Source organism: Dermochelys coriacea, chromosome 4 (assembly GCF_009764565.3).
Source record: "Dermochelys coriacea isolate rDerCor1 chromosome 4, rDerCor1.pri.v4, whole genome shotgun sequence".
Taxonomy (NCBI): Eukaryota; Metazoa; Chordata; order Testudines; family Dermochelyidae; genus Dermochelys; species Dermochelys coriacea.
Genome location: NC_050071.1, coordinates 109,696,429 through 109,720,331, shown reverse-complemented (window position 1 = coordinate 109,720,331; position 23,903 = coordinate 109,696,429). Strand labels below are relative to the sequence as shown.

Below are 23,903 nucleotides of genomic sequence, written 5' to 3'. Positions count from 1 at the left end.
TAGCTTAGTTCTCCACTCTCAAGGCCAGAAGGACTTAAAACTTCACCCTAGGTTGTGCAAAAATGAAAAGCATTGAGCCTAATATTAATGACTATTATAAGCAATTCAGCTACAGCATTGAGACTGATGAGAGTTGCTCCTACCTTCCTTTGCCAGGACGACTGTTAATTTAATGTGTGTTTCAGGGTAGGGGAAATCTTAAATCATACCAAACGCTTCAATTCCATCTAGGATCAACAAGTTCCAACTTTCCTTTTTTGAAAAAGCTGTCAAGTCTTATTTCATTAATATCACTATAAGACTACTATGTCTGGAGTGTTTGTCAGTCATATAGCTCATTCATGCTACTGAATCCAACCTCATAAGAATTATTGCATTTTAACAATGTAGTATAAACCTTATCTGACCACCACCTAAAAGAGTAACTTCTAGTTTGCCATAAAGACTCAAACAAGATGCATTCTTATTATTACAATTCTGACCAAGAAAGTCTGTACAAACGTGTTCAGAGGAAGAGCTCTGTCAAAACTGCAACAAGATTACATGGGATTTCCATTTAAAACAAATCACTAAACCATTTAAAGAATTAGGCATGGGAATTCATGTTACACACTATATATTAATATCTCACTTATCACTATTTGTACTAAGTGCGATACACAGATAACTGCAACACTGAAAACTGTGGACTAAAGTGACGTCAACAAAATAAGCAGTTTAATTGAAGATTGGAGACTGAATGATTCTTCAAACTTTTAGATCAAAAACAATAAAAATACTGACGTACTGTGGCAAAAAATTAGTATAAATAGACTTTATTGAAGTCAGTACCTCTGTACTGAAGCTGAAGGTTGTGTCTACATAAGCACAAGTTGTAACATTTCACAACTTCTAAAAGGAATGTCAACAATTACAACGATCATGCATACCATGGTCGATAATCACATTTTAGAAGCATTTTCAACCATTTCTAAAGAAATGCTTATAACATTGTTATATATAGAACTACTTTCAATAAACTGCAAAACATTGATCAGCTTTTCCAGTATGAGCTACAGTGTCAACACAAAAGGGAGGCATAAATGTTTAATTTATGAAATCAGAATGGAATATTTACTGTAAAGAAAAAAAATTTAAAAGCTTTCAAATAAAGGCCATTACTGAACCGAAGTGAAGAGCACAACTTGAACTCTGAGTTCATTCATCTTTTAAAGTCGTCCTCTGAGTAACTTCAGTTCAAAGCATAAATTCAGTACTGTGAGTATTCCTTGGACTGAAGTTTGGCAATGATGCGGTCCAACTGTCTCTTTGCTTCACACTGTGGGAAATTGCTCATGTCATAATATTGAGGGGCAATTTTCACCAACCTGCCAAAAAGAGAAAAAAATTGTCACTAATATACAAGTTTGAACATTATACAGCCTGTAGCCATTTTGCCTAATTAGCAGCTATGTAAAAAAATTAAACATTATACATCTCTTTAGTACTGTCTAAGAAATGTACAGATCCATCTTATGACTCCTAGGTCCAGCATTACAAAGGAAGTTTTAAATTTTCAAAAATAAAAGTGGCTTTACATACAAAAATATCCAGAGTTTTAATGTTTATTTAAGCAGTACAAAAGTTATGAAACATGTTCACACTAGCCTCAAGGCTGTGGCCATTTCAAAGATCAAAATTTTCCAATAATTCTTATTAAGAAGGAATAAGATACCTAATTTTTAGTGTGACAAGGTGGGTGAGGTAATATCTTTTACTGAACCAACTTCTGTTGGTGAGAGACCCAAGCTTTTGAGCCTTTAAATAGAAAAATCAAGTTCTGATTGACCCAAGTGCCAAACACTAATATTCAAATGATCCAAAAAAGCATTCTGAATTGAATCATAATACTGAAGTTGTAAACATTTTAGGATATATTGTAATGTTTTTGATTACTTCATAACCAGATACCAATTCCAAAAAACTATTGTATTCTACAACTTAAGATTCCAAGAACCATGAAGTCATATGTACAACACACAGAGAAACAAGTGACAACCTATAACAAGACACAAAGTATGTAGCACTGCCTGCCTGACTGTGCAAACATGCATCTACCACCAGGAAGTTAGTGCCTAGAAACTATAGTTCTTGCACCAAGGGAAAAATCCTAGCCGCAATGATGACAATTGGAGTTTTGCCATTGACTTGAATGAGGCCAGGATTTCACCCCAAGACTGTGACACAATGTTAAATCCTTCCTGCTCAGTCCTCAAAACAAATCCCAGGACTCCTCATTACTAGCAAATATAAACATCTAAAACAGAAACCAACCCCCCTTGTTCACACATATAGCCCCCACTAATGTATGGGAGCTATATGTACAGATCAAGGGAGCTCAAGTCACCTGTAAGCGCACAAATCCAGCTACTCCATCAAAACATTTTATAGAAAAACACATTTTATAGTAGACAGTTGTGAAAAAAAAGTACTAACTTTACAGAATTTTGAGAAAACGCCTTCAGATTTAAAAAAAAGATTCTTAGAACAAGAGAAAAGGTTCAAGTGTTTTTGCTCACCATTCTGGCTTGATATCTGTACATGTGCGGATGTAATTCTTTGTTGTAAGGACAAATTCATTATAAAGCACCCATTCAGGTTTGTGATCAAGAACTGTGGAAGGATGTAACTGCACCACTTGGTTGTCCTTCACTGTTAAGTAATGCCCTGTTCGCTCCAAATGTGCCACCTAAATTAAAAACAAAACAAAAAACAGAGCATTTCATTACATGTAAGAAACTAAATCTTTTCTTTGTGAACTGTCTGAAATTGTTTAAAACTACTCACCTGTTTATTGCCTGCACAACTCTATAGCAGATGTCTTACCTTGAAAATACTTGTTTCTTTTTCTAAAATATGCAAGACTAACTTTCTAAACCTCATATGGACTTTGCATACTTGCCAGCCAAGAGTAACTGTTTATATTGCCTGTCAAGATTTCTGGTGTTTTTGGCAAATGCTAAGATGTACTTAAAATATTCATAAACAATTTAAGCAAAAGACAAAGTGATACAAAACTGGCTAGTAGTTCTTACTTTAGGAAGAGGATCTCTAGCACAAAAGCATACCAAATACAGTTCTTTAAAATGAAAACTTTGGAAGAAGTTTTTTAATAGCAGTATCTTACAAAGCCAGTATCAGTCCAACAAGGACTCAAGCACTTTAGTCATTCTACTGCCTCTTGGACTGACAAAGGAACAATATGTTGATTCTAAAATTCTCATTTGACACCAACTACGATCGTACTTCGGATTATAATAATGGACCTATAATAATATAGTTTCTACTAACACTTTGGATCTAAAAAATGCATAAGCCCAATAAAAGAGCTGGAGATCCAGTATGACAGGTGGAAGAATGGTCTTGTGGTTATAGAATAAGACTCAGAGCTGAGAGATGCAGGTTTAGCAACACACTTTTGCTGTGACCTTGGTAAAGTCAATTAACCTCTCCACGTCCAAGTTTCCCTGTCTGTGAAGAGACAATGCTTACATCACAGAGATATTGCAATACTTAATTTATTAGTATTTGGTAAAGTATTCAGAGATCTTTATATCACTAGTTTTATTTACAGAGTTAATCTAAAGCTAATTCATCATCCCTTTAGTTAACTTTTTATTGAAGATATTTTGTACCGTCAACAATTCTGTTTTGTCACAAATATTAAAAGGGGGATAGAAAAATAATGAAAGGAAATAACAGAGTTGAAAACAGTCTAGATTATGGAGTTACAGCTAGTATATCCATGATTTTTTTAAATCAGTTCATCTTGAGCAATCTTTCCTGAATTGTGAATCTAGCACAGGCAGTAAATCATTTATCTTCATTCTTTTATTCTTACCAACCACATTTCTACAGTTTTTCATTTTTGCTACCATAGTGATTAAAAATATTTATCTGCTTAAGTCACAAGTATTCGAAAGAAATAACTACCTGTGCTTACTTATAGCAAATCAGGATATTTCCCCAATGTCACATTAAGAGAAATTCTTATATATTTTTAAAGTTTTTGTGCTTATGTTTCTTACACCTTTTGTGGCATTATCTAAAATCTCTGGGATATTATTTGCAGTGGTGTATTTTGAAATATCCCTTTTAAAATATTCCTAAAGAATTGCTAATTTTTACCTAACGTCTCATTTTCAACACAAAGGAAATTCACAGATTATACCATTACTTTATTTCAGGTTTGGATGACCACCCAATAATGATTCACTCTTGGATAATTTTCACTATTTTAATAAAATATTTTAATCAATTTTGTTTCCTGGATTGGGAATGGAATATATTGGTTAAAAATATTCCTGGGAGAACAATTGTTTAACTGGTTCTATCATATGTAGAAAAGGTAAGGGAAGAACAACTCATTTATTTAAATATTTTATTTTAGGGAATATTTGCTATAAATTTTCTTATTAATAACATGTACATTTAGTATCTGAATCTCTCTTGGCTCTATTTAAATTTATACAAAAATCTCAACCTCTGGTTTCCTCATGCTTAGCATCATAGCTTCCATTTTCCTGTCATTTATCTTATAGCCAGAAACAGTAACACTATCATTTTGAGGAGTTCTGGATTGATTTTGACGGTTTTGAAATATACAATAAAACATATGCATAAAACCAATTTTTATATGATACGTTACCTATTTTTATTTCCCAATATTGATTGCCAGTGGTTCCACTGAAGTGACAGTGGAAGTGGAGTGGGAAAAGAAGACAACTGGCACATACCACTTTTTAACAAAAGGTTTTGAGTTACCGCCATTAACTATAACTCGAGCATCAAGAGAGTCATAGTTTGAATACACTATATATAAATGCATTATATATAAAAACAAACAACAACAGGATCAGGGCATCAATGTGTTAAGCACTGTAAAGGCATATACATATACCAGGACAAAAACATTTGCAGCAGCAAGGTTTTTCCCCCCCTTCATTTTCGTAACAATATTCAAAAGACTACTATCTGCAATAAAACTTATCTAGTCAATATTTATCGAATACTCCACTGATGCTAGTAATCTTTTTGAAATTATTTTTGATAAAATGTTTAGATTTATATAGAAGATTGTTTGTTTTGCCTTTGCCTCCTCAGGCATCACTGAGACCTTTTGGGACAGTGCAATTATACCTGCAATTACTTCCTTTGCTTGCACTTTTCCAATTCAGTTATTTTCCCATTTTGTTCATTTCCTTAACTTTTTTGGAGGCTAATTATCCCACCTTTTAACCCAGTTTAGTACTTCCCATAAAGTTATTTTGGCTCCATCCTTAAGATTTCTAAAATCACACAATTTCAGTTTTTACACTTTTAAAAAAAAAAAAAAGAAGTATTTCTGCTCTAAGAAAGAGTTGATTAAGCATGAAAATTTAGTTGTTGTGATCTGTTTTTATCAGATCAAACAGGATTATGACCAGGTAACAATGAAAAGGGAAATAAATAAATGTGCTGCCATTTTTCTAATAGATACATAAAATTTAAGGCCAGACAAGATCATCTAGTCCGATCTCCTATATATCAAAGGCCATTCATTTTTCTATTTTCCCCTTTCATTTTTATGTATTCTAATCTGAATAGTATAGGCTAATGCAAAAGAATACAAAATATATAGTCTCATCTCTTAGGGCTTCTTATGTCTCAGCTATCTGTTAGAACTAGGTGTGAAATGAAGGAATATTTATGTACGTGTCTGTCTAATCAGGCCCTTACTGAGGACCATCTCTTAAGGCACACTTACAAAGAGTTACATGAAGTACTATTTTTGACGTATTTCATGAGCCAATACTTCACATTTGCAGTAGCATCTTTCACTTATGTTCAGAACTCTGATATCTATTTATTTTAATATTTATGTAATATTTTCTCACTACTTTCCAAAAATAGATTTGAAAGTAGAAATTAAAAGATGCAAGTGCAAAAGAAGTGCTGAAGTTTCTATATAGCTATTTGCACCCTGAAGGCCAAGGAATTTAAATACTTTAGGGCCTGAAATTTGTATGAGGAAACAAAGCTTAGACTGAGAAGAGTATGTGCACTGCAGGTGTTTTAACAATTATGAACTACAGTTATAAAACCATTTTTTCTCCAGCATTCAAATTTGCTAATGTAGAATTTAAGATTTTCCCCTCTTAAAAATGAAAAAAAAAATTAAAGCATGTTCTCATAAAAAGTCAGAACATTCTCAAGAGTAACATTAAATCTGTCGGTGTATTTTTCATTTATTTCTTAGTTAAAACTTTGCACTTCTCTAGTAAATTATATCAGTGCACTTCCAAGCAGTATCAATAATCGGGTCTCAATGCCCTTGTCAGGTATTAGTACAGATCGGAAACTTAATACAGGAAGCTTGTGGCAGATCTTTTGGCGATTGTTTTTGGTTTAAACCACAGACTAAACAGGTTTGTTTTCTAAATTCTGTCTCAATACATTACTGTTTATGAGAAATGTTTACTATAATTAAAATATACAGCCCATTGTTCAGATAACATTAGTATGAAAACCATGATTTCCATTTTTGATTTATATGTAATTTTAATGGTACATAAATGTAATCTTTTGTATTATAATATAAAATAAAACAAAAGATCATAATACTACTGTTAAACTGTTAAAGAGTTATCCACTAAAAGGTGAATTCAGACAAACATAAAACATCAAAGTCACGTGAGCTTTTCTCCCATCAAAATACACAAAATCGATGGACATGTTAGTAACTTTTTAAAAGAAAGAACCTGGCACAAAATAAGTCTATGTAAACTACGCTTTCACTAAAAGGCAAACTGGCTTACTGAGTAGCCATTTAGCAATCCTCTCATACGCATACAGCTCTCCCCCATTTTCTGATCAGCTAAAATTTTCTTTTAGAAAGTAAACAGTGAATATGGCTTGATTTCCTTGCAAGTACCAACTATACAAATTTTATGTCTGCTGGTATTCTGGAGTAATTCTTTCCTCACTATGCATCAGAGCGCACAATTATAGAAACGTGGACAATTAAAAACCAGAAAGGGGCCAGTACTATAACTCTCCCAAGAGAACTAACTGTTGTGGGATATATCACCATTCTGCATAGGGAAAAAAAGTTTGAAAAAAAGGCTGACAGTCTTGCAATATTTTTCTATCTCCTTCCCTGGGACTCTGATAGATTTATTATGGAGTCTGTGCTCCACCCATGTTTTATCATTGATAGTGTCAAGGCTGAAATGATCAATCACCGGTTCAGCTAAAATATTTATCGGTATTTATAAGTCAGTTGCTGACAACTGTTGGAGCACAAGTTTGCAGTCCATATATATTATGATTAGATAATTAGAATAGCTTCAATGTTTAACACAATATCCTGTCCAACAATGAAGATCTAAATAGAGCATTGGTCATGACAAGCATAACAATTCCTACATATTTAAAAATAACGAGTCAATACTTTAATCAAAATGCTCAGAGCATTTGCTTTTCGAAGCAGTTGACCATTATCCAAATGGAAGCTTATTGCCACTGTAAACTTAATTTTTATTTTAAACTTGCCAAAGTAAGCAGCTACCTGATCTTCCCTCTTTCATACTGGAAAACCAATATGGCAGTTGTAATGCAGTTTCCTTCTCATGCTTCAAATATCAGAAACAATTATAGAAATACATTTTCTGTAGTTCTGTCAGATTAGACACTGTCTATTTTGCATTTTAATATTTTATTTGAAAGACAATTGTATTAGGACTGTGCTTTGGTTTGTTTCTTTTACAATGTTTACCAGGGATTAATCACCAGCTATTCAGCAAGATAACTAGTAAAGACTAAAGAAATAACATTTGAAAAAAAATCAGATTAGTTTAACTCTTCCAAGTGTGTGGTTTTCTTGAGATGACTGTCATTTATCAGGTTGATTGCACACTCCTACTCAATGAATCTTCTACTAAATAGGTTTGAATAAATTATGGTTAAACATTTTTATAAGTAATATTCATATAAGTTGTATAACTTGTGATAGTTAATTAAGGTAAAGTTAAAAATCTACACAGCAAAAATTGAGGAGTTTATTCATTTCATATACAGATACACACATACCTGCATAAAATACCCAGTAACCAAAGCCTTTCTTATATTGATATAATAGTCTCTGCTTGTAAAGTCTGTGCTTCTACGAGGCAAATTAAATCTATCCATGATTCGTGACAGCTGTTGGCGTACATTGTCTGCAGACATCAGGGACCTGTAGTTAATGAAGTTGTCATAACACCACTGAACCGACTCATGATCTGCAACATTAAAAAAAAATCATTAATCATCCAAAACTGAAAGTTTTATCCCATTAAAACAAATAAATAAAACAGTGACCAACTGAACGGTCAATCAGATGAACCAGAAACAAAATCCATATTTTGTAAGTGCTAATAGTTCTTAGGCTCTTCAATGGATTTTATACATTAGATACCTTGGCTAAATTGTCTTCTACTCAGGAAATGTGTGGCCAGGACCAAAGAATATACCTAGCATTTTTTGTGTGCAGTAATACACATACACGTCTAAACACTACCATCTTGCTGACATGCTATGCCAATAAATGTCTTTCTTCCTAAAATGAGGCTCACTATGCCACACAAGTGCAAGTAACCTTAGCCCACAATGCTAGGAAAAATGAACATGCTGCAAGTAGCATGTGGAAATCTTTACTAACTACTGTTATATGGGTAATGAATGCATGAGATAGACTAGTACATCTATATTGCATTGATGCATCAACTAAATCAAATGAATAATAAAACCTCCTTAAATATTAAGCCCTTTTATAGAGCTTTTTCATCTTTAAAGAGCAGTAGAAGCATGCTTTAGCTACCTTAGAGGAGTGGTAAGTTAAGTGTTTTCTGCCTTTTGAAGGGAAAATTAAAGCAGACATAAGCGGCTGGTCACAGCCTATCACAGTAACATCTCCAGAATTCCACACTTCTAGTGCTCTAGATTATCCAGACTAGTTGCCTACCATGGGTACGCTCACACTTTACTCCTTTTACTGTTCGGAAATGGTGGTTCTAGTGAGTCATTGTAACATTAGCTCATTTCAGTGTATTTAAAGAAGGGTGATAACATTAAACACAGCATCAGTTCCCTTCAATAACAAAAATCAGAAACATTTAGACAATACCGAAACTACCTAAGAAATGTGTTTCATTCTTAAGTAGCTCTGCAATGCCAGTTTCTCTTCAAATGATGCACCTGAAATTACCTTTGTGGCTTTACTAATCTGACAAAAGCAGCATTACTTAATCATAGATATGAAGAGCTGAAAGGAGCTCAAGTCCGTGGACCATGTATATCTAAGACCATCCCTTACAGGGGTTTGTCTAATCTGTTCTTAAAAGCCTTCAAGGATGAAAATTCCACAACCTCCCTCGGAAGCCTGTTCCACTACTGAAACAATCCTTAAATTAGAAAGTTTTCCTAACACCTAACCAACATCTCCCTTGATGCAGATTACTTCTTATCCTACATTCAGTGGCCAGGGACATCATCTTTATAAACAGCCCTTAACATATTTGTAGACTTGTCAGGTCCCTACCCGTCTTTTTCTCAAGACTAAACATGCCTAATTGTTTTGTTTTAAAATCTTTCCTCATAGGTGATATTCTCTCAACATACCATCTTTGTTGTTCTCATCTGGACTCTCTCCAATTTGTCCACATCTTTTTTGATGTGCGGTGACCACACAGCTGAGGCATCACCAGTGCCAAGTAGAGCAGAACTGCCTCTTTTGTCTTAATGTATTACTATATATTATTTGTTAAAAAGAAATCTTCCATATTCATGAATACTTTATATATGCTGTGTGAAATCAGACTGTAGGATCACTTCATTCTTAAAAGACACTGGCCTGAACATTTAGAGAAATGATCCTTCACTTAAGTATAAGCGAACAGGTGAAACGTACAAAGTTGTGCAAAATTTAAGGTACTTGTTTTCTGAGTAAGTTTTCTGTATTTTCAGATTAGCAATAAAAGATAAATTTTGTATTGAGGAAGCTGCCAAGTTATTTTGTAGAAGCCAAGCTGTTATAACTATTAAAAATAGATTATACTTTCCTCTCATAAGACACCTTACAAACAAAGGATTAATGTAGAGGCTTTTTGGTAGAATGAACAGTACAAACTAGCCCTAAAGTAATTTAAAGAAATATTAAGCCTTGGAGAGAAAATCTCAACTGCATGCCATTTAATCCTTATCCTCTTCACTAAACTTAACCGGTGTTTTATATTGTCCTGTACAAAAGAATATCCACTTGCAGTCCCCAGCTTCCCAGCTCAAAATAAGGTACCATAGGAACACCGTGAAATTAAGAAATAATTGGTTCCCCAGATATTTCCACATACAGAGAGTGGCATTTTACTCAAAGTGAACACGTGACCACAGCCCCGTTGTAAATGTACTGTCACGTCAGTTTTCCTTTAATCATTACTGAACGTATGCTTCACCAGAGTACTTGTACTTTTAAAGAGACAGTGGTTTAGGAGGAAAAACTGTATTCATAACAGCACATGACTCTCTTCTGGGGATAAAAACAGTTGTACTAACACTAAGGTATGTGCCACAACTGCTGGATCCCAAACAAGATAGACCTAGGACCCAACACAACACCACCAATAAATATTATTTTGATGTTAAATGAGGACTGAAAGCTGCTATCACTTTTGGCAGAGTATTCTAAATCTAATTTTCATAAGCAGCATTGTTTTTACCCTCCAAGTCAAGCACTTCCTCCACTTACAGGCTTCCAAAAATGTTCAAATTAAGTGTCCATAAAAGGTACCTGGAGAATCCTGGAGCTTCAAGTCCTCAATCTAAAGAGCAGATAGCATAAAGGTGGGAGCAGTTCAAGCTTCTCCAAAACTAATAGTGAATTTTCACAGAAGCCTCCTAACTACTGCTCAAAGTGAAGATCTGAAGACATCTGTAGGCTCTTTATCAAAAAACATGGACTCTCTCTTTTGCTACTGGAGCGCCACATGTGGTTATAGTCAAAAAGCAACTACGTAATAATGGCATTTTAATTCTACATACAAATTTAACTTTAAAAACCTACAGTTTTTACTCCTGTTAGTGCTGCAATAAGGTTATGGAAGAGTAAACTGGATTCAATTTTGCATCATACACCAAAACTGCCAGCCAAATCTTGAGTTCAAATTTTTTTTAAAACTACCTTTTCTTCTTCTGATTATGTAAAAATACAGCTGGATTGTTAAACTCCATGTGAAGCTTTCTTGGTGGTTTGTGTGATCTTTTGACTTACAAACAAAGCAAATTTGACATGGAAATGGTTGATGGAAAATACTGAAACCCAGGATGCCACTTTTAGTTGTTTTTCAAAAAAACAGATAGAACTGCTTATCTTCACCTCTCTGTCATTTGATACAAACTGCCAAAATATTTTTGAACAAAAAAAGTGATGGGTTTGGAGGAGGGTATACTGTATTGTATATACACATACAAACCATATATGTACAAGTGATATCTATGTGATAAATTACAGAGCCATGTGATAAACTTACCATTCACTATTGACGCGTCACCTATGCTCTTCTAAAAATTAGTCTCCTTGAGACTTATTCCAACATTCCGGTCCCCTAACCAGCCTTTTTCCCTAATCAACCTGGTTCCAGAAATGCTCCTCTCCTCCCCACAACTCTGAAATATCCCCTCCTCAAAACTCCCCAGAGACATTACCCTCTGCCCAAGTAAAGCAAAACTCAGGTTTTCTACGCCTAATATTTCATATGCCTAGGAAAGGTAGATTCCTTGCTGTCCAAGGCTACCCAGCACTCGCTTCAAGACCTGGGCCAGACCAAGATATCCAACTTTAAAACAAAATTTTTTTTTGAGGGATACGATGTGTTATTTCAAGCGTCTCTTAAAGGGATTTTACATTTATAGGTTTTATTCTCTCTCCCTCTCAGCTCAACAGGTAGACTTGTGATAACTTTGGCATGTAATTTTACAGGAAAAGAAATATCAGAAACAACCCCAACATTTTATAAAACTCTACAATAATCTTAAAATAGCTTCTTAAACTATCTGTATCTGCCACCTGAAAAACTCAGTGCCTAAGTCCAATTCAGGCAACCCAGGACGCAGATCTAGCAAAAGCTGCAGGGGAACTGGTAGTCAAAAAATACAACTGGGCAGCAACCAGAGTTCAAGTGTTAATAAGTCAATCTTCCAGATAAATGAGATTACTTCCTAGTTCTAAGGTAAGAGAGATAGTATTGTTAAAAAGATGCCAATCCTTCCTCACATGATAACATTTATTTATTTAAAAATACTCTGTTATATAACAAGCTAGTATTTTGAAACAGGCTCGCTTAATTCACACTTGACACCAGGCATAGAGGATGGTAATATTAAGAGTTAATGCATATTATATAAATGCTTAGGTTTACACTTACTTTGTTTGAAAGCATGGTAGACATTCAGCAAGGTCAAATGATCTCCATCTATGTGGGCAAACCTCATCTTGGCTTCATCTGCTGCTTTCTTGGCTTCCGTGGGGCGAACAAAACACTGTGGGACTAAACAAGGTTGGTATGGGCCCAACACAAACGCCCATATCGATGAGTCACGCATTCACAGATAGAGGAACAAGGCCTAGCTAGGTCAGTTCACAGAGCATAGGGCAGGGCAGGATGGCCTCCAACTGCATCTTGGACTGTTTACTACCTTGATTTGGTACATCAACACCTAACCACATCTGTAAGACAAGAGGGTTTCAAAGCTACAGAGTACCTGATTATTTTGACTAGAACTATATGTAGGCATCAAAATCTCTATTCTGAAGGCCATCAAGATTGTCTAAATATACTAGAAGGCTCAACAGATCTTAGTTCAAGACCCAGTGCTGATAGCTGTACCACACAGCAGTATCAAAGTGACAATGATTGTCTAATTAAGAGGAAGTCTTTTTCAGAGAGGTTCTCTGTGGACAAAAAGTACAGAAGAGAGTTTTCAAAGTATATTGCACTAGTGCAGCTGGTGAAATTTTACTACTAGTCTGCTGCTAGGTAATTTCAACCTTACATGTATTCTGTCACCTCCAGTAGGTATTGCTATCAGCACTGGTGCACAGAAACTTATGTGAATGAGAAAGTATCAAGAAGTCCAAGGTCATGATGGTAGCGGTAGTGGTGGAAGGTTAAACCGCCCTTTGGCACTATTTGAAATAAAACTCCCACTCTGAAATTGATCAGTTCTGCCTATCCTCAGTTTCTCTTATACATGTGATTTTATCCATGAGCATGCTTTGACTTTTAATTCAAAACCAGAAATTTAAGTGCCAAAAATCTAACAGACGAATAGACAATTTAAGTGCACAAATATTTACTGAAGCATCACTTCGTTCTATGATCTGTCAACATCTTATAAGCAGCCATCCCAATTTTATAGGTTTGCAACACTAATCTTAATTCATGAGGTTGAAAGTTGTTATACAAGGTCTTCACCTCATTTAAAAAAACAGTTTGATTTTTCTTTAAGTAGACAGCATCATAAGGTTTTGTATGTGTTTTAAGTTAATTTAATGCTATGAAACATGCTGAAAGAAGAGCCCTGAAGGCCTATATTCTTTATTTTTTCCAGTCACTTGGGACTTTTTGCACTTTTTCACAACTAAAGCCCACAAACCTAATTAGAAACATTATTCTAGATATCATTTGCCTGTAACACAGACAAGGACCTTTTGATTTTTCTCTCTCATAAAAGCTAGTATATGCTACATTTAAGACCAGCTATACTGCACGAGTTGAATACTGCATGAAATTCCAATAAAAGGTGGACATTGTAACAGCAATGTTAGTGGAAGAACCCTACTCTTCAATTCACATGGTAACAAATCTGAAAGACCAATGGATCAAATACAATGTAAATGAAGATGTTTCTTCCACAACCCAACATCTTTAAAGTCCCATATTTGAAAATAAAGGAAATTAAAAAAAAAAAATTAAGCTAAGTCTAACTTGAGCAAATAAAAAACAAATTCTTAATCATGCTGTCACTCCATTGACTCACTGTTTTTCCTAAATGTGGCAGAGATCTCCATAAGCCTGCAATTTAGCAAGTGCTACAAAGTATTCAAAACAGTGAGTTAAGGAATGAATAATATCAAATGTCCTGGCTTTACCTAGTTTAAATAAGCCTTTACACTCCTCAAAACAGCTTTTTGTAAAAGGAACTTATTGTATGAAGGTTTAACTAACTTATTTGCTGTTGTGGTCAATAATGCTATTCCTTCCTCCTTTTTGGTATTTCGCTTTTCCATTTAATCCGAACAGCTAATCTCTGAATAGATACTGGATAGCTCCTACATGTGCTTTCTGCAACATGTTGTGACCAGCCCAGCTGTTTGCCTTGTAGAACATTTTTTGTATTTTTGGTTTTAACAAACAGTAGTTTAACTACATCCAAGAAAGAGACCATCCTAAGCGGCCAGTTTTCTATATATTATTATTAATCCTAATAGATGGTGGTGATTTCTTTTAAATATTAGGCTTGGAGGGGAGAAAGCTAAATAAAAAAAAAAGTCTTGTCTAGACCAACAGACAACAACAAGCTGGGGTGTAAATCTACAGTGCACTACATGCCACACACTGTTTGTGTGGACCCCACAATCTTCCACTAGAAGCTTTCTAAGGTGTCCTCAGTTTTGAAATAGCAGCAGGTCAATGTCCCCTAAGAAACTTCTATTGTATGGTAGCAGGGACCACGCAGACTGTTAAGTGAGTGACATGCTGGTGCCCTGTAGAATTACACCCCAGATGGCTGTGCGTTATTCATCTAGATGACCCCTAACATACTCAGTAGAAAACAAAAGGCAAGATATTAAATTCAAAAGTTTATTTGCCTTATATTCTCTTTACTATAACTTTTGGGGTGGGTAAGAAGGGGAAAGGAAAAAGTGACAGAAAAGGCAGGCAACAACCTACCACCACCTCCGCAAATAAGGCTACAATTTAGTTAACAATGATTAGATTCTGCCCTGCCCATCTGCTCTGAGTCTGAACAGTCAAAAACTCTGCAAACATTTTAGCTTGTTCTTACAAAACTTTCACATCATTAATATGCTGCAAGACTAAACTAAAGCAAGATTTTACACTTAGCCAAAACATTTTTCTAATCATCTACATTAAGCTTGAACCATTTCAAGAAGGATCAGAAGTATAATTGTATTGTAAACAAGTCCGTAAATGGTAAGAACCAATATTAATATCCTCATCATCACAATGGACTAAACTTACTGCCATCTTGTTAAGACTGAGCATAAAGTCAATCGTTCTATAAAACTGGAGATTTAAACATGGAACCCGCTTGACTTCTTGTTTTTTTCCTCTGAAGACATTTCTCGACAATCAGCTCTGCTACAGCATACTAACATTCATGTTTTGCAACAGCAAAATATAGCTGCGCACACATATTCATTAAATGAAATGAAATTTCCTTTTCCATTTTTGGAATAAATATGCCACTAACCTTTTTGGCTTTCCTTTTTACTTTGAAAACTTGGGAAATTTGTGTAGTATTTCATTTATCTGAGTTTAAGGTTAGTAATTTTTTTTTTTTAAATCAGATCACTTTGGGAAGAGTTGGGTTTACAAATTATGTAAAAGAATACCACAAATTAGATGGGGGATGTTAAAAATGAAGTGGCTGAACTGATACTCCTAGTCCTCAACAGAAATGGACAACAATCCTCATAGACACTTCTGTTCCAATGGCCTGGAATTCTTCCATACTAAGCAAAGCAATATACATTTCTGTTTCAATGACCTAGAATTCTTCCGTATTAAAAAAAAACAAAAAACAAAAAAAAAATCAAGGTATTTTACCTACAATCTAGGAAGTCAAATTCTTGTTTCACCATTTCATGCATATTGCATGCTTTAGTAAGTGTTAATTTCATTTCTAAACTTTAACCCACTATGAATAATTCTATAAAATTAGCTTTAGTTTATATGTACAGATGTTGGAAAACTAAAATGTTTTCTCAAACTGGAGAGCTGGGCTTTGTTTGGCATCTCTTTCCCTCCCCCTGCTATTACCTGACAACATGGCAGTAATAGATAGGATCTCATTAGAACAGTTGTAGTCACAACTTGCAATAACCATTTTAGCCAGCTGTGGATCCAGTGGAAATTCAGCCATCATGGATCCCAATTCAGTCAGGTCTCCATCATCATTTAAAGCAGCTAGATAATTCAAAAGCTCTAGGGCTCTCATCAAAGTTTCAGGAGCTGAAAGAAAAACACTCTATTAGCCCAGCTGCCTTTAGTAAGCAACAATCTGACCAAGTACAAACTATTATACACTATAATTTTTCTTTCTGTATGTATAATAGATCTAGCAACCAATGAATCACATAATACTCAAAGTTTGATATAGGCGACTTCTATACAAGATTCAAAGCCTTTTTCTAAGTCAGCTAATTTACCCTATTAAAGATGGTTACAAGTTTATCATGACATCTGGGTTTCAACTGTAATGAACTTCAAAAATATTTACTATTTTTTTTTTTAACACTAAGTTTTTCTGGGTCTACAAAGAGAAAAAGTGCATGCAAACAGGTCCATACATATGAGAGACAGGGCAAGAAGCTCTCTATTTGCTGTCACTTGCAAAAAGGCTGTGTCAGAGGGCACAGTTTAATAATTGCTTTACTAATTAAGAATGCATTAAATTTATCTTGTTCAAAATACATATTCCATCTCCACCCTATTTCTTGACAGTTTTGTCATTCTTTCGCAAAAACTATGTTAGTAAAAGTTTGCCATCTTCACCAACAAGAAACTCAATTTTTATTGCTAAGGATACTTAATCTGCAGGCTAACTGAGTTTTGTTTTTAAAAGCACGTTTCAGAATCCAGACACAAGTACCCCTGAGGTAAGTGGGAAAGCGGGATACCGGGAGGAAGCACAGGCAGGAATGTCTGAGAGGGGAGGGCTCCTGCCTCATACTGGGAATGAGGGGCGATCAACAGGTTATCTCAAGTGCTTATATACAAATGCACAAAGCCTTGGAAACAAGCAGGGAGAACTGGAGGTCCTGGTGATGTCAAGGAATTATGACATGATTGGAATAACAGAGACTTGGTGGGATAACTCACATGACTGGAGTACAGTCATGGATGGTTATAAACTGTTCAGGAAGGACAGGCAGGGCAGAAAAGGTGGGGGAGTAGCACTGTATGTAAGGGAGCAGTATGACTGCTCAGAGCTCCGGTACGAAACTGTGGAAAAACCTGAGTGTCTCTGGATTAAGTTTAGAAGTGTGTGCAACAAGAGTGATGTCATGGTGGGAGTCTGCTATAGACCACCGGACCAGGGGGATGAGGTGGATGAGGCTTTCTTCCGGCAACTCACGGAAGCTACTAGATCGCATGCCCTGATTCTCATGGGTGACTTTAATTTTCCTGATATCTGCTGGGAGAGCAATACAGCGGTGCATAGACAATCCAGGAAGTTTTTGGAAAGCGTAGGGGACAATTTCCTGGTGCAAGTGCTAGGGGAGCCAACTAGGGGGAGCGCTTTTCTCGACCTGCTGCTCACAAACCGGGTAGAATTAGTGGGGGAAGCAAAAGTGGATGGGAATCTGGGAGGCAGTGACCATGAGTTGGTTGAGTTCAGGATCCTGACGCAGGGAAGAAAGGTAAGCAGCAGGATACGGACCCTGGACTTCAGGAAAGCAGACTTTGACTCCCTCAGGGAACAGATGGCCAGGATCCCCTGGGGGACTAACATGAAAGGGAAGGGAGTCCAGGAGAGCTGGCTGTATTTCAAGGAATCCCTGTTGAGGTTACAGGGACAAACCATCCCGATGAGTCGAAAGAATAGTAAATATGGCAGGCGACCAGCTTGGCTTAATGGTGAAATCCTAGCGGATCTTAAACATAAAAAAGAAGCTTACAAGAAGTGGAAGGTTGGACATATGACCAGGGAAGAGTATAAAAATATTGCTCGGGCATGTAGGAAAGATATCAGGAGGGCCAAATCGCACCTGGAGCTGCAGCTAGCAAGAGATGTCAAGAGTAACAAGAAGGGTTTCTTCAGGTATGTTGGCAACAAGAAGAAAGCCAAGGAAAGTGTGGGCCCCTTACTGAATGAGGGAGGCAAGCTAGTGACAGAGGATGTGGAAAAAGCTAATGTACTCAATGCTTTTTTTGCCTCTGTTTTCACTAACAAGGTCAGCTCCCAGACTGCTGTGCTGGGCAACACAAAATGGGGAAGAGATGGCCAGCCCTCTGTAGAGATAGAGGTGGTTAGGGACTATTTAGAAAAGCTGGACGTGCACAAGTCCATGGGGCCGGACGAATTGCATCCGAGAGTGCTGAAGGAATTGGCGGCTGTGATTGCAGAGCCCTTGGCCATTATCTTTGAAAACTCGTGGCGAACGGGGGAAGTCCCGGATGACTGGAAAAAGGCTAATGTAGTGCCCATCTTTAAAAAAGGGAAGAAGGAGGATCCTGGGAACTACAGGCCGGTCAGCCTCACCTCAGTCCCTGGAAAAATCATGGAGCAGGTCCTCAAAGAATCAATCCTGAAGCACTTAGAGGAGAGGAAAGTGATCAGGAACAGTCAGCATGGATTCACCAAGGGAAGGTCATGCCTGACTAATCTAATCGCCTTTTATGATGAGATTACTGGTTCTGTGGATGAAGGGAAAGCAGTGGATGTATTGTTTCTTGACTTTAGCAAAGCTTTTGACACGGTCTCCCACAGCATTCTTGTCAGCAAGTTAAGGAAGTATGGGCTGGATGAATGCACTATAAGGTGGGTAGAAAGCTGGCTAGATTGTCGGGCTCAACGGGTAGTGATCAATGGCTCCATGTCTAGTTGGCAGCCGGTGTCAAGTGGAGTGCCCCAGGGGTCGGTCCTGGGGCCCGTTTTGTTCAGTATCTTCATAAATGATCTGGAGGATGGTGTGGATTGCACTCTCAGCAAATTTGCGGATGATACTAAACTGGGAGGAGTGGTAGATACGCTGGAGGGGAGGGATAGGATACAGAAGGACCTAGACAAATTGGAGGATTGGGCCAAAAGAAATCTAATGAGGTTCAATAAGGATAAGTGCAGGGTCCTGCACTTAGGATGGAAGAATCCAATGCACCGCTACAGACTAGGGACCGAATGGCTCGGCAGCAGTTCTGCGGAAAAGGACCTAGGGGTGACAGTGGACGAGAAGCTGGATATGAGTCAGCAGTGTGCCCTTGTTGCCAAGAAGGCCAATGGCATTTTGGGATGTATAAGTAGGGGCATAGCGAGCAGATCGAGGGACGTGATCGTTCCCCTCTATTCGACACTGGTGAGGCCTCATCTGGAGTACTGTGTCCAGTTTTGGGCCCCACACTACAGGAAGGATGTGGATAAATTGGAAAGAGTACAACGAAGGGCAACGAAAATGATTAGGGGTCTAGAGCACATGACTTATGAGGAGAGGCTGAGGGAGCTGGGATTGTTTAGTCTGCAGAAGAGAAGAATGAGGGGGGATTTGATAGCTGCTTTCAACTACCTGAAAGGGGGTTTCAAAGAGGATGGCTCTAGACTGTTCTCAATGGTAGCAGATGACAGAACGAGGAGTAATGGTCTCAAGTTGCAATGGGGGAGGTTTAGATTGGATATTAGGAAAAACTTTTTCACTAAGAGGGTGGTGAAACACTGGAATGCGTTACCTAGGGAGGTGGTAGAATCTCCTTCCTTAGAGGTTTTTAAGGTCAGGCTTGACAAAGCCCTGGCTGGGATGATTTAACTGGGACTTGGTCCTGCTTTGAGCAGGGGGTTGGACTAGATGACCTTCTGGGGTCCCTTCCAACCCTGATATTCTATGATTCTATGATTCTATGATATGAAGAGTGTCAAATATTTAGTGGCATCGACATCTTTTATTATACCAAGTACGCTGACATGTCTTCCCCTTCCTTTAGTTTCGTGCAAAGTAAGTCCAAAGTCACTTTTTGAATACCAGTATCTTAAGATAGACTTTTAAAAGAAAAAGAAAAAAAGAACTTTAGATGCCTGCAGTCTCAACAAACATCCTCTGGTCTTACAAAAATGCTGTCCTTGTCCTCTATTTCTCCAGATGTATGTATACACAGATAAAGTATAAAGTAATACTATTTATCATTATACAGATCTCCTGCATGGGAACAAGGATTCTGACTTATCTGTATGTACTGTATTCCAATGCTTAACAAGGATTTAAAAATACTGCCATATATAATTTTAAAAATCAGAGTCCAGACTGATATTTAAGTAGCAACATGAACTGGCTTCTTTTTACATTTTTAAAGATTTACAAAAATTACATTCACAATTGAGATGGTACTTTCATTTCATGCTTCAATATGCCAACGTGTGCATTAAACTTTAAAAGTACTGGCCAATCTTATTTACATGGGATTGTTAATTGATGTGCAATCAGATTGTGTAATCAAGGTGTTAAGTAAAAAAACCTCATTAACTAAACTAATAGGTTTTCTACCACAGATGATTTGATTTTGCCCTATCCTCTCTGAGCAGGAGGCATACTGTGGAATTTCTTGCTTAAATAAAAAAGAAAGCACTCATGCAAGCAATGACAGAAAGATGAGTTGTGTTTTGTTTGTTTTGGTATTGGGGGAGTTTTTGGGGGGGAGGGAAGAGAGAAGGTAACAAAAGGGTGTGAGCACTAAAAATCAGAATAACCTGAGAAAGCTAATTATGGATGATCACAAAATAGTTAAAATACAACTGGCAGATCGAATTCTGGTTCATTTTATTAGTCTCTACTTACACAATATCCACTGCAATTAAAATTTTCTAGAGTAACAGAAAGTAAACTCTTACAAAAGCAAATCCACAAGATATAATTCTAAACAAATTTGATATCAAGTTCATACCTGGTGGGTCCATAAAATCAAAGTGCACCAAGTCATCTATACCAAGTTTCTTCAGTTGTAACACCACAGATCCCAAGTTGGATCTCAGAATTTCAGGATAGGTATTGTCCTGGCCAAAAAAAAAAAAAAAAGCTTGTATTCCACTTTGCTTTTAATTCTCCTGCCTTTTCATCAACCTTAAAACACTCCAGCAATATCTGCTAAAAGTGAGACAGGTGGGTGAGGCACTCTCTTTTCTTTGAATACTTTCTTTTTAAATTCTGTGGGTTGTGGAGTTGTTGTACTTTGTTCCACTTTTTGTTTTTCTGATGAGTTGTTACCAGATTGTTGTTGGTTTTTGGTTTTTTGGGGGAGAAGGGGGAGCAGTGTTTGACAGTTGTTTCGGCTTTCTTGCATGGTAAAGCAATTTTTGAGATCCTACATTCAACCAAGTAATCTTACCTGCATTTCAGTTTTGTATGCCTTCTCCGTATAAAGCCTGAAGCACTTGCCTGGCCTAGTACGACCAGCACGGCCAGCTCTCTGCTGAGCAGATGCTTTGCTGATCGCAGTCACCAACAGAGATTCAACTCTAATACGAGGATTGTATACCTATATGATAGTAGAGTCCGAAGCAGGGAAAAGAAAAGTGAGTAACACTCACATGTAGGTAAAAATGCTATGCAGAAAATAAAAAGGTTTTCATCTAAATTTTCAAATACTGCTTCTAACTGGAAGATTATGTGCATTCATTTAGGTCAGAGAAATTTTCTGGCTACAGAAAACTGAATTTGTAATGGAAAGCTTCAAATACATTTGCCCCTCTAAACTAAGAAATGTTTACACTTTTAATAAAAAGAAAAGCAGTACTTGTGGCACCTTAGAGACTAACAAATTTATTAGAGCATAAGCTTTCGTGAGCTACAGCTCACTTCATCGCGGTATTTCTCCCTCCCACCCCACCCCCCACTGTTCCTCTGATATTCTTGTTAACTGCTGGAATTAGCCTACCTGCTTGTCACCATGAAAGGTTTTCCTCCTTCCCCCCCCTGCTGTTGGTGATGGCTTATCTTAAGTGATCACTCTCCTTATAGTGTGTATGATAAACCCATTGTTTCATGTTCTCTGTGTGTGTGTGTATATAAATCTCTCCTCTGTTTTTTCCACCAAATGCATCCAATGAAGTGAGCTGTAGCTCACGAAAGCCTATGCTCTAATAAATTTGTTAGTCTCTAAGGTGCCACAAGTACTCCTTTTCTTCATGGGGAAATAGTTTTACTTTGTGTAATGACTCATCCATTCCCAGTCTCTATTCAAGCCTAAGTTAATTGTATCCAGTTTGCAAATTAATTCCAATTCAGCAGTCTCTAGTTGGAGTCTGTTTTTGAAGCTTTTTTGTTGAAGTATAGCCACTCTTAGGTCTGTGATCGAGTGACCAGAGAGATTGAAGTGTTCTCCAACTGGTTTTTGAATGTTATAATTCTTGACGTCTGATTTGTGTCCATTCATTCTTTTACGTAGAGACTGTCCAGTTTGACCAATGTACATGGCAGAGGGGCATTGCTGGCACATGATGGCATATATCACATTGGTAGATGCGCAGGTGAACGAGCCTCTGATAGTGTGGCTGATGTGATTAGGCCCTATGATGGTATCCCCTGAATAGATATGTGGACAGAGTTGGCAATGGGCTTTGTTGCAAGGATAGACTCAAGGAATATTTCCAACACACCTCTGACCAACATATTAACCCACAGAGACCTTCCTGCCAACACTACAAAAAGAAGGATTCTGGGTGGACTCCTCCTGAAGGTCGAAACAGCAGCCTGGATTTCTACATAGACTGCTTCCGCCGACGTGCACGAGCTGAAATTGTGGAAAAGCAGCATCGCTTACCCCATAACCTCAGCCATGCAGAACACAGTGCCATCCACAGCCTCAGAAACAACTCTGACATCATAATCAAAAAGGCTGACAAAGGAGGTGCTGTCGTCATCATGAATAGGTCGGAGTATGAACAAGAGGCTACTAGGCAGCTCTCCAACACCACTTTCTACAAGCCATTACCCTCTGATCCCACTGAGAGTTACCAAAAGAAACTACAGCATTTGCTCAAGAAACTCCCTGAAAAAGCACAAGAACAAATCCGCACAGACACACCCCTGGAGCCCCGACCTGGGGTATTCTATCTGCTACCCAAGATCCATAAACCTGGAAATCCTGGACGCCCCATCATCTCAGGCATTGGCACCCTGACAGCAGGATTGTCTGGCTATGTAGACTCCCTCCTCAGGCCCTTCGTTACCAGCACTCCCAGCTATCTTCGAGACACCACCGATTTCCTGAGGAAACTACAGTCCATTGGTGATCTTCCTAAAAACACCATCCTAGCCACTATGGATGTAGAAGCCCTCTACACCAACATTCCACACAAAGATGGACTACAAGCCGTCAGGAACAGTATCCCCAATACTGTCACGGTTAACCTGGTGGCAGAACTTTGTGACTTTGTCCTCACCCATAACTATTTCACATTTGGGGACAATGTATACCTTCAAATCAGCGGCACTGCGATGGGTACCCGCACGGCCCCACAGTATGCCAACATTTTTATGGCTGACTTAGAACAACGCTTCCTCAGCTCTCGTCCCTGAATGCCCCTACTCTACTTGCGCTACATTGATGACATCTTCATCATCTGGACCCATGGAAAAGAAGCTCTTGAGGAATTCCACCATGATTTCAACAATTTCCATCCCACCATCAACCTCAGCCTGGACCAGTCCACACAAGAGATCCACTTCCTGGACACTACGGTGCTAATAAGAGATGGTCACATAAACACCACCCTATATCGGAAACCTACTGACCGCTATTCCTACCTACATGCCTCTAGCTTTCATCCAGATCATACCACTCGATCCATTGTCTACAGCCAAGCGCTACGATATAACCGCATTTGCTCCAACCCCTCAG

General features: G+C 37.5%; 1 protein-coding gene across 1 annotated transcript in view; it reads right to left on the bottom strand.

The window, feature by feature from the left end:
• Positions 1–799: 799 nt before the first annotated feature.
• The window catches only part of DHX15 (DEAH-box helicase 15), a 75,116-nt gene continuing 52,012 nt past the window's right edge, over positions 800–23,903 (bottom strand). The window contains exons 8-14 of the mRNA XM_038398561.2: positions 21,390–21,539; positions 20,949–21,057; positions 16,119–16,310; positions 12,477–12,599; positions 8,110–8,300; positions 2,559–2,728; positions 800–1,367 (exon numbers count right to left, since the gene is read on the bottom strand). Of these exons, the coding sequence (XP_038254489.1) occupies positions 1,250–1,367; positions 2,559–2,728; positions 8,110–8,300; positions 12,477–12,599; positions 16,119–16,310; positions 20,949–21,057; positions 21,390–21,539 (1,053 nt within the window). The 3' untranslated portion in view covers positions 800–1,249. The remainder of the gene's footprint in view (positions 1,368–2,558; positions 2,729–8,109; positions 8,301–12,476; positions 12,600–16,118; positions 16,311–20,948; positions 21,058–21,389; positions 21,540–23,903) is intronic.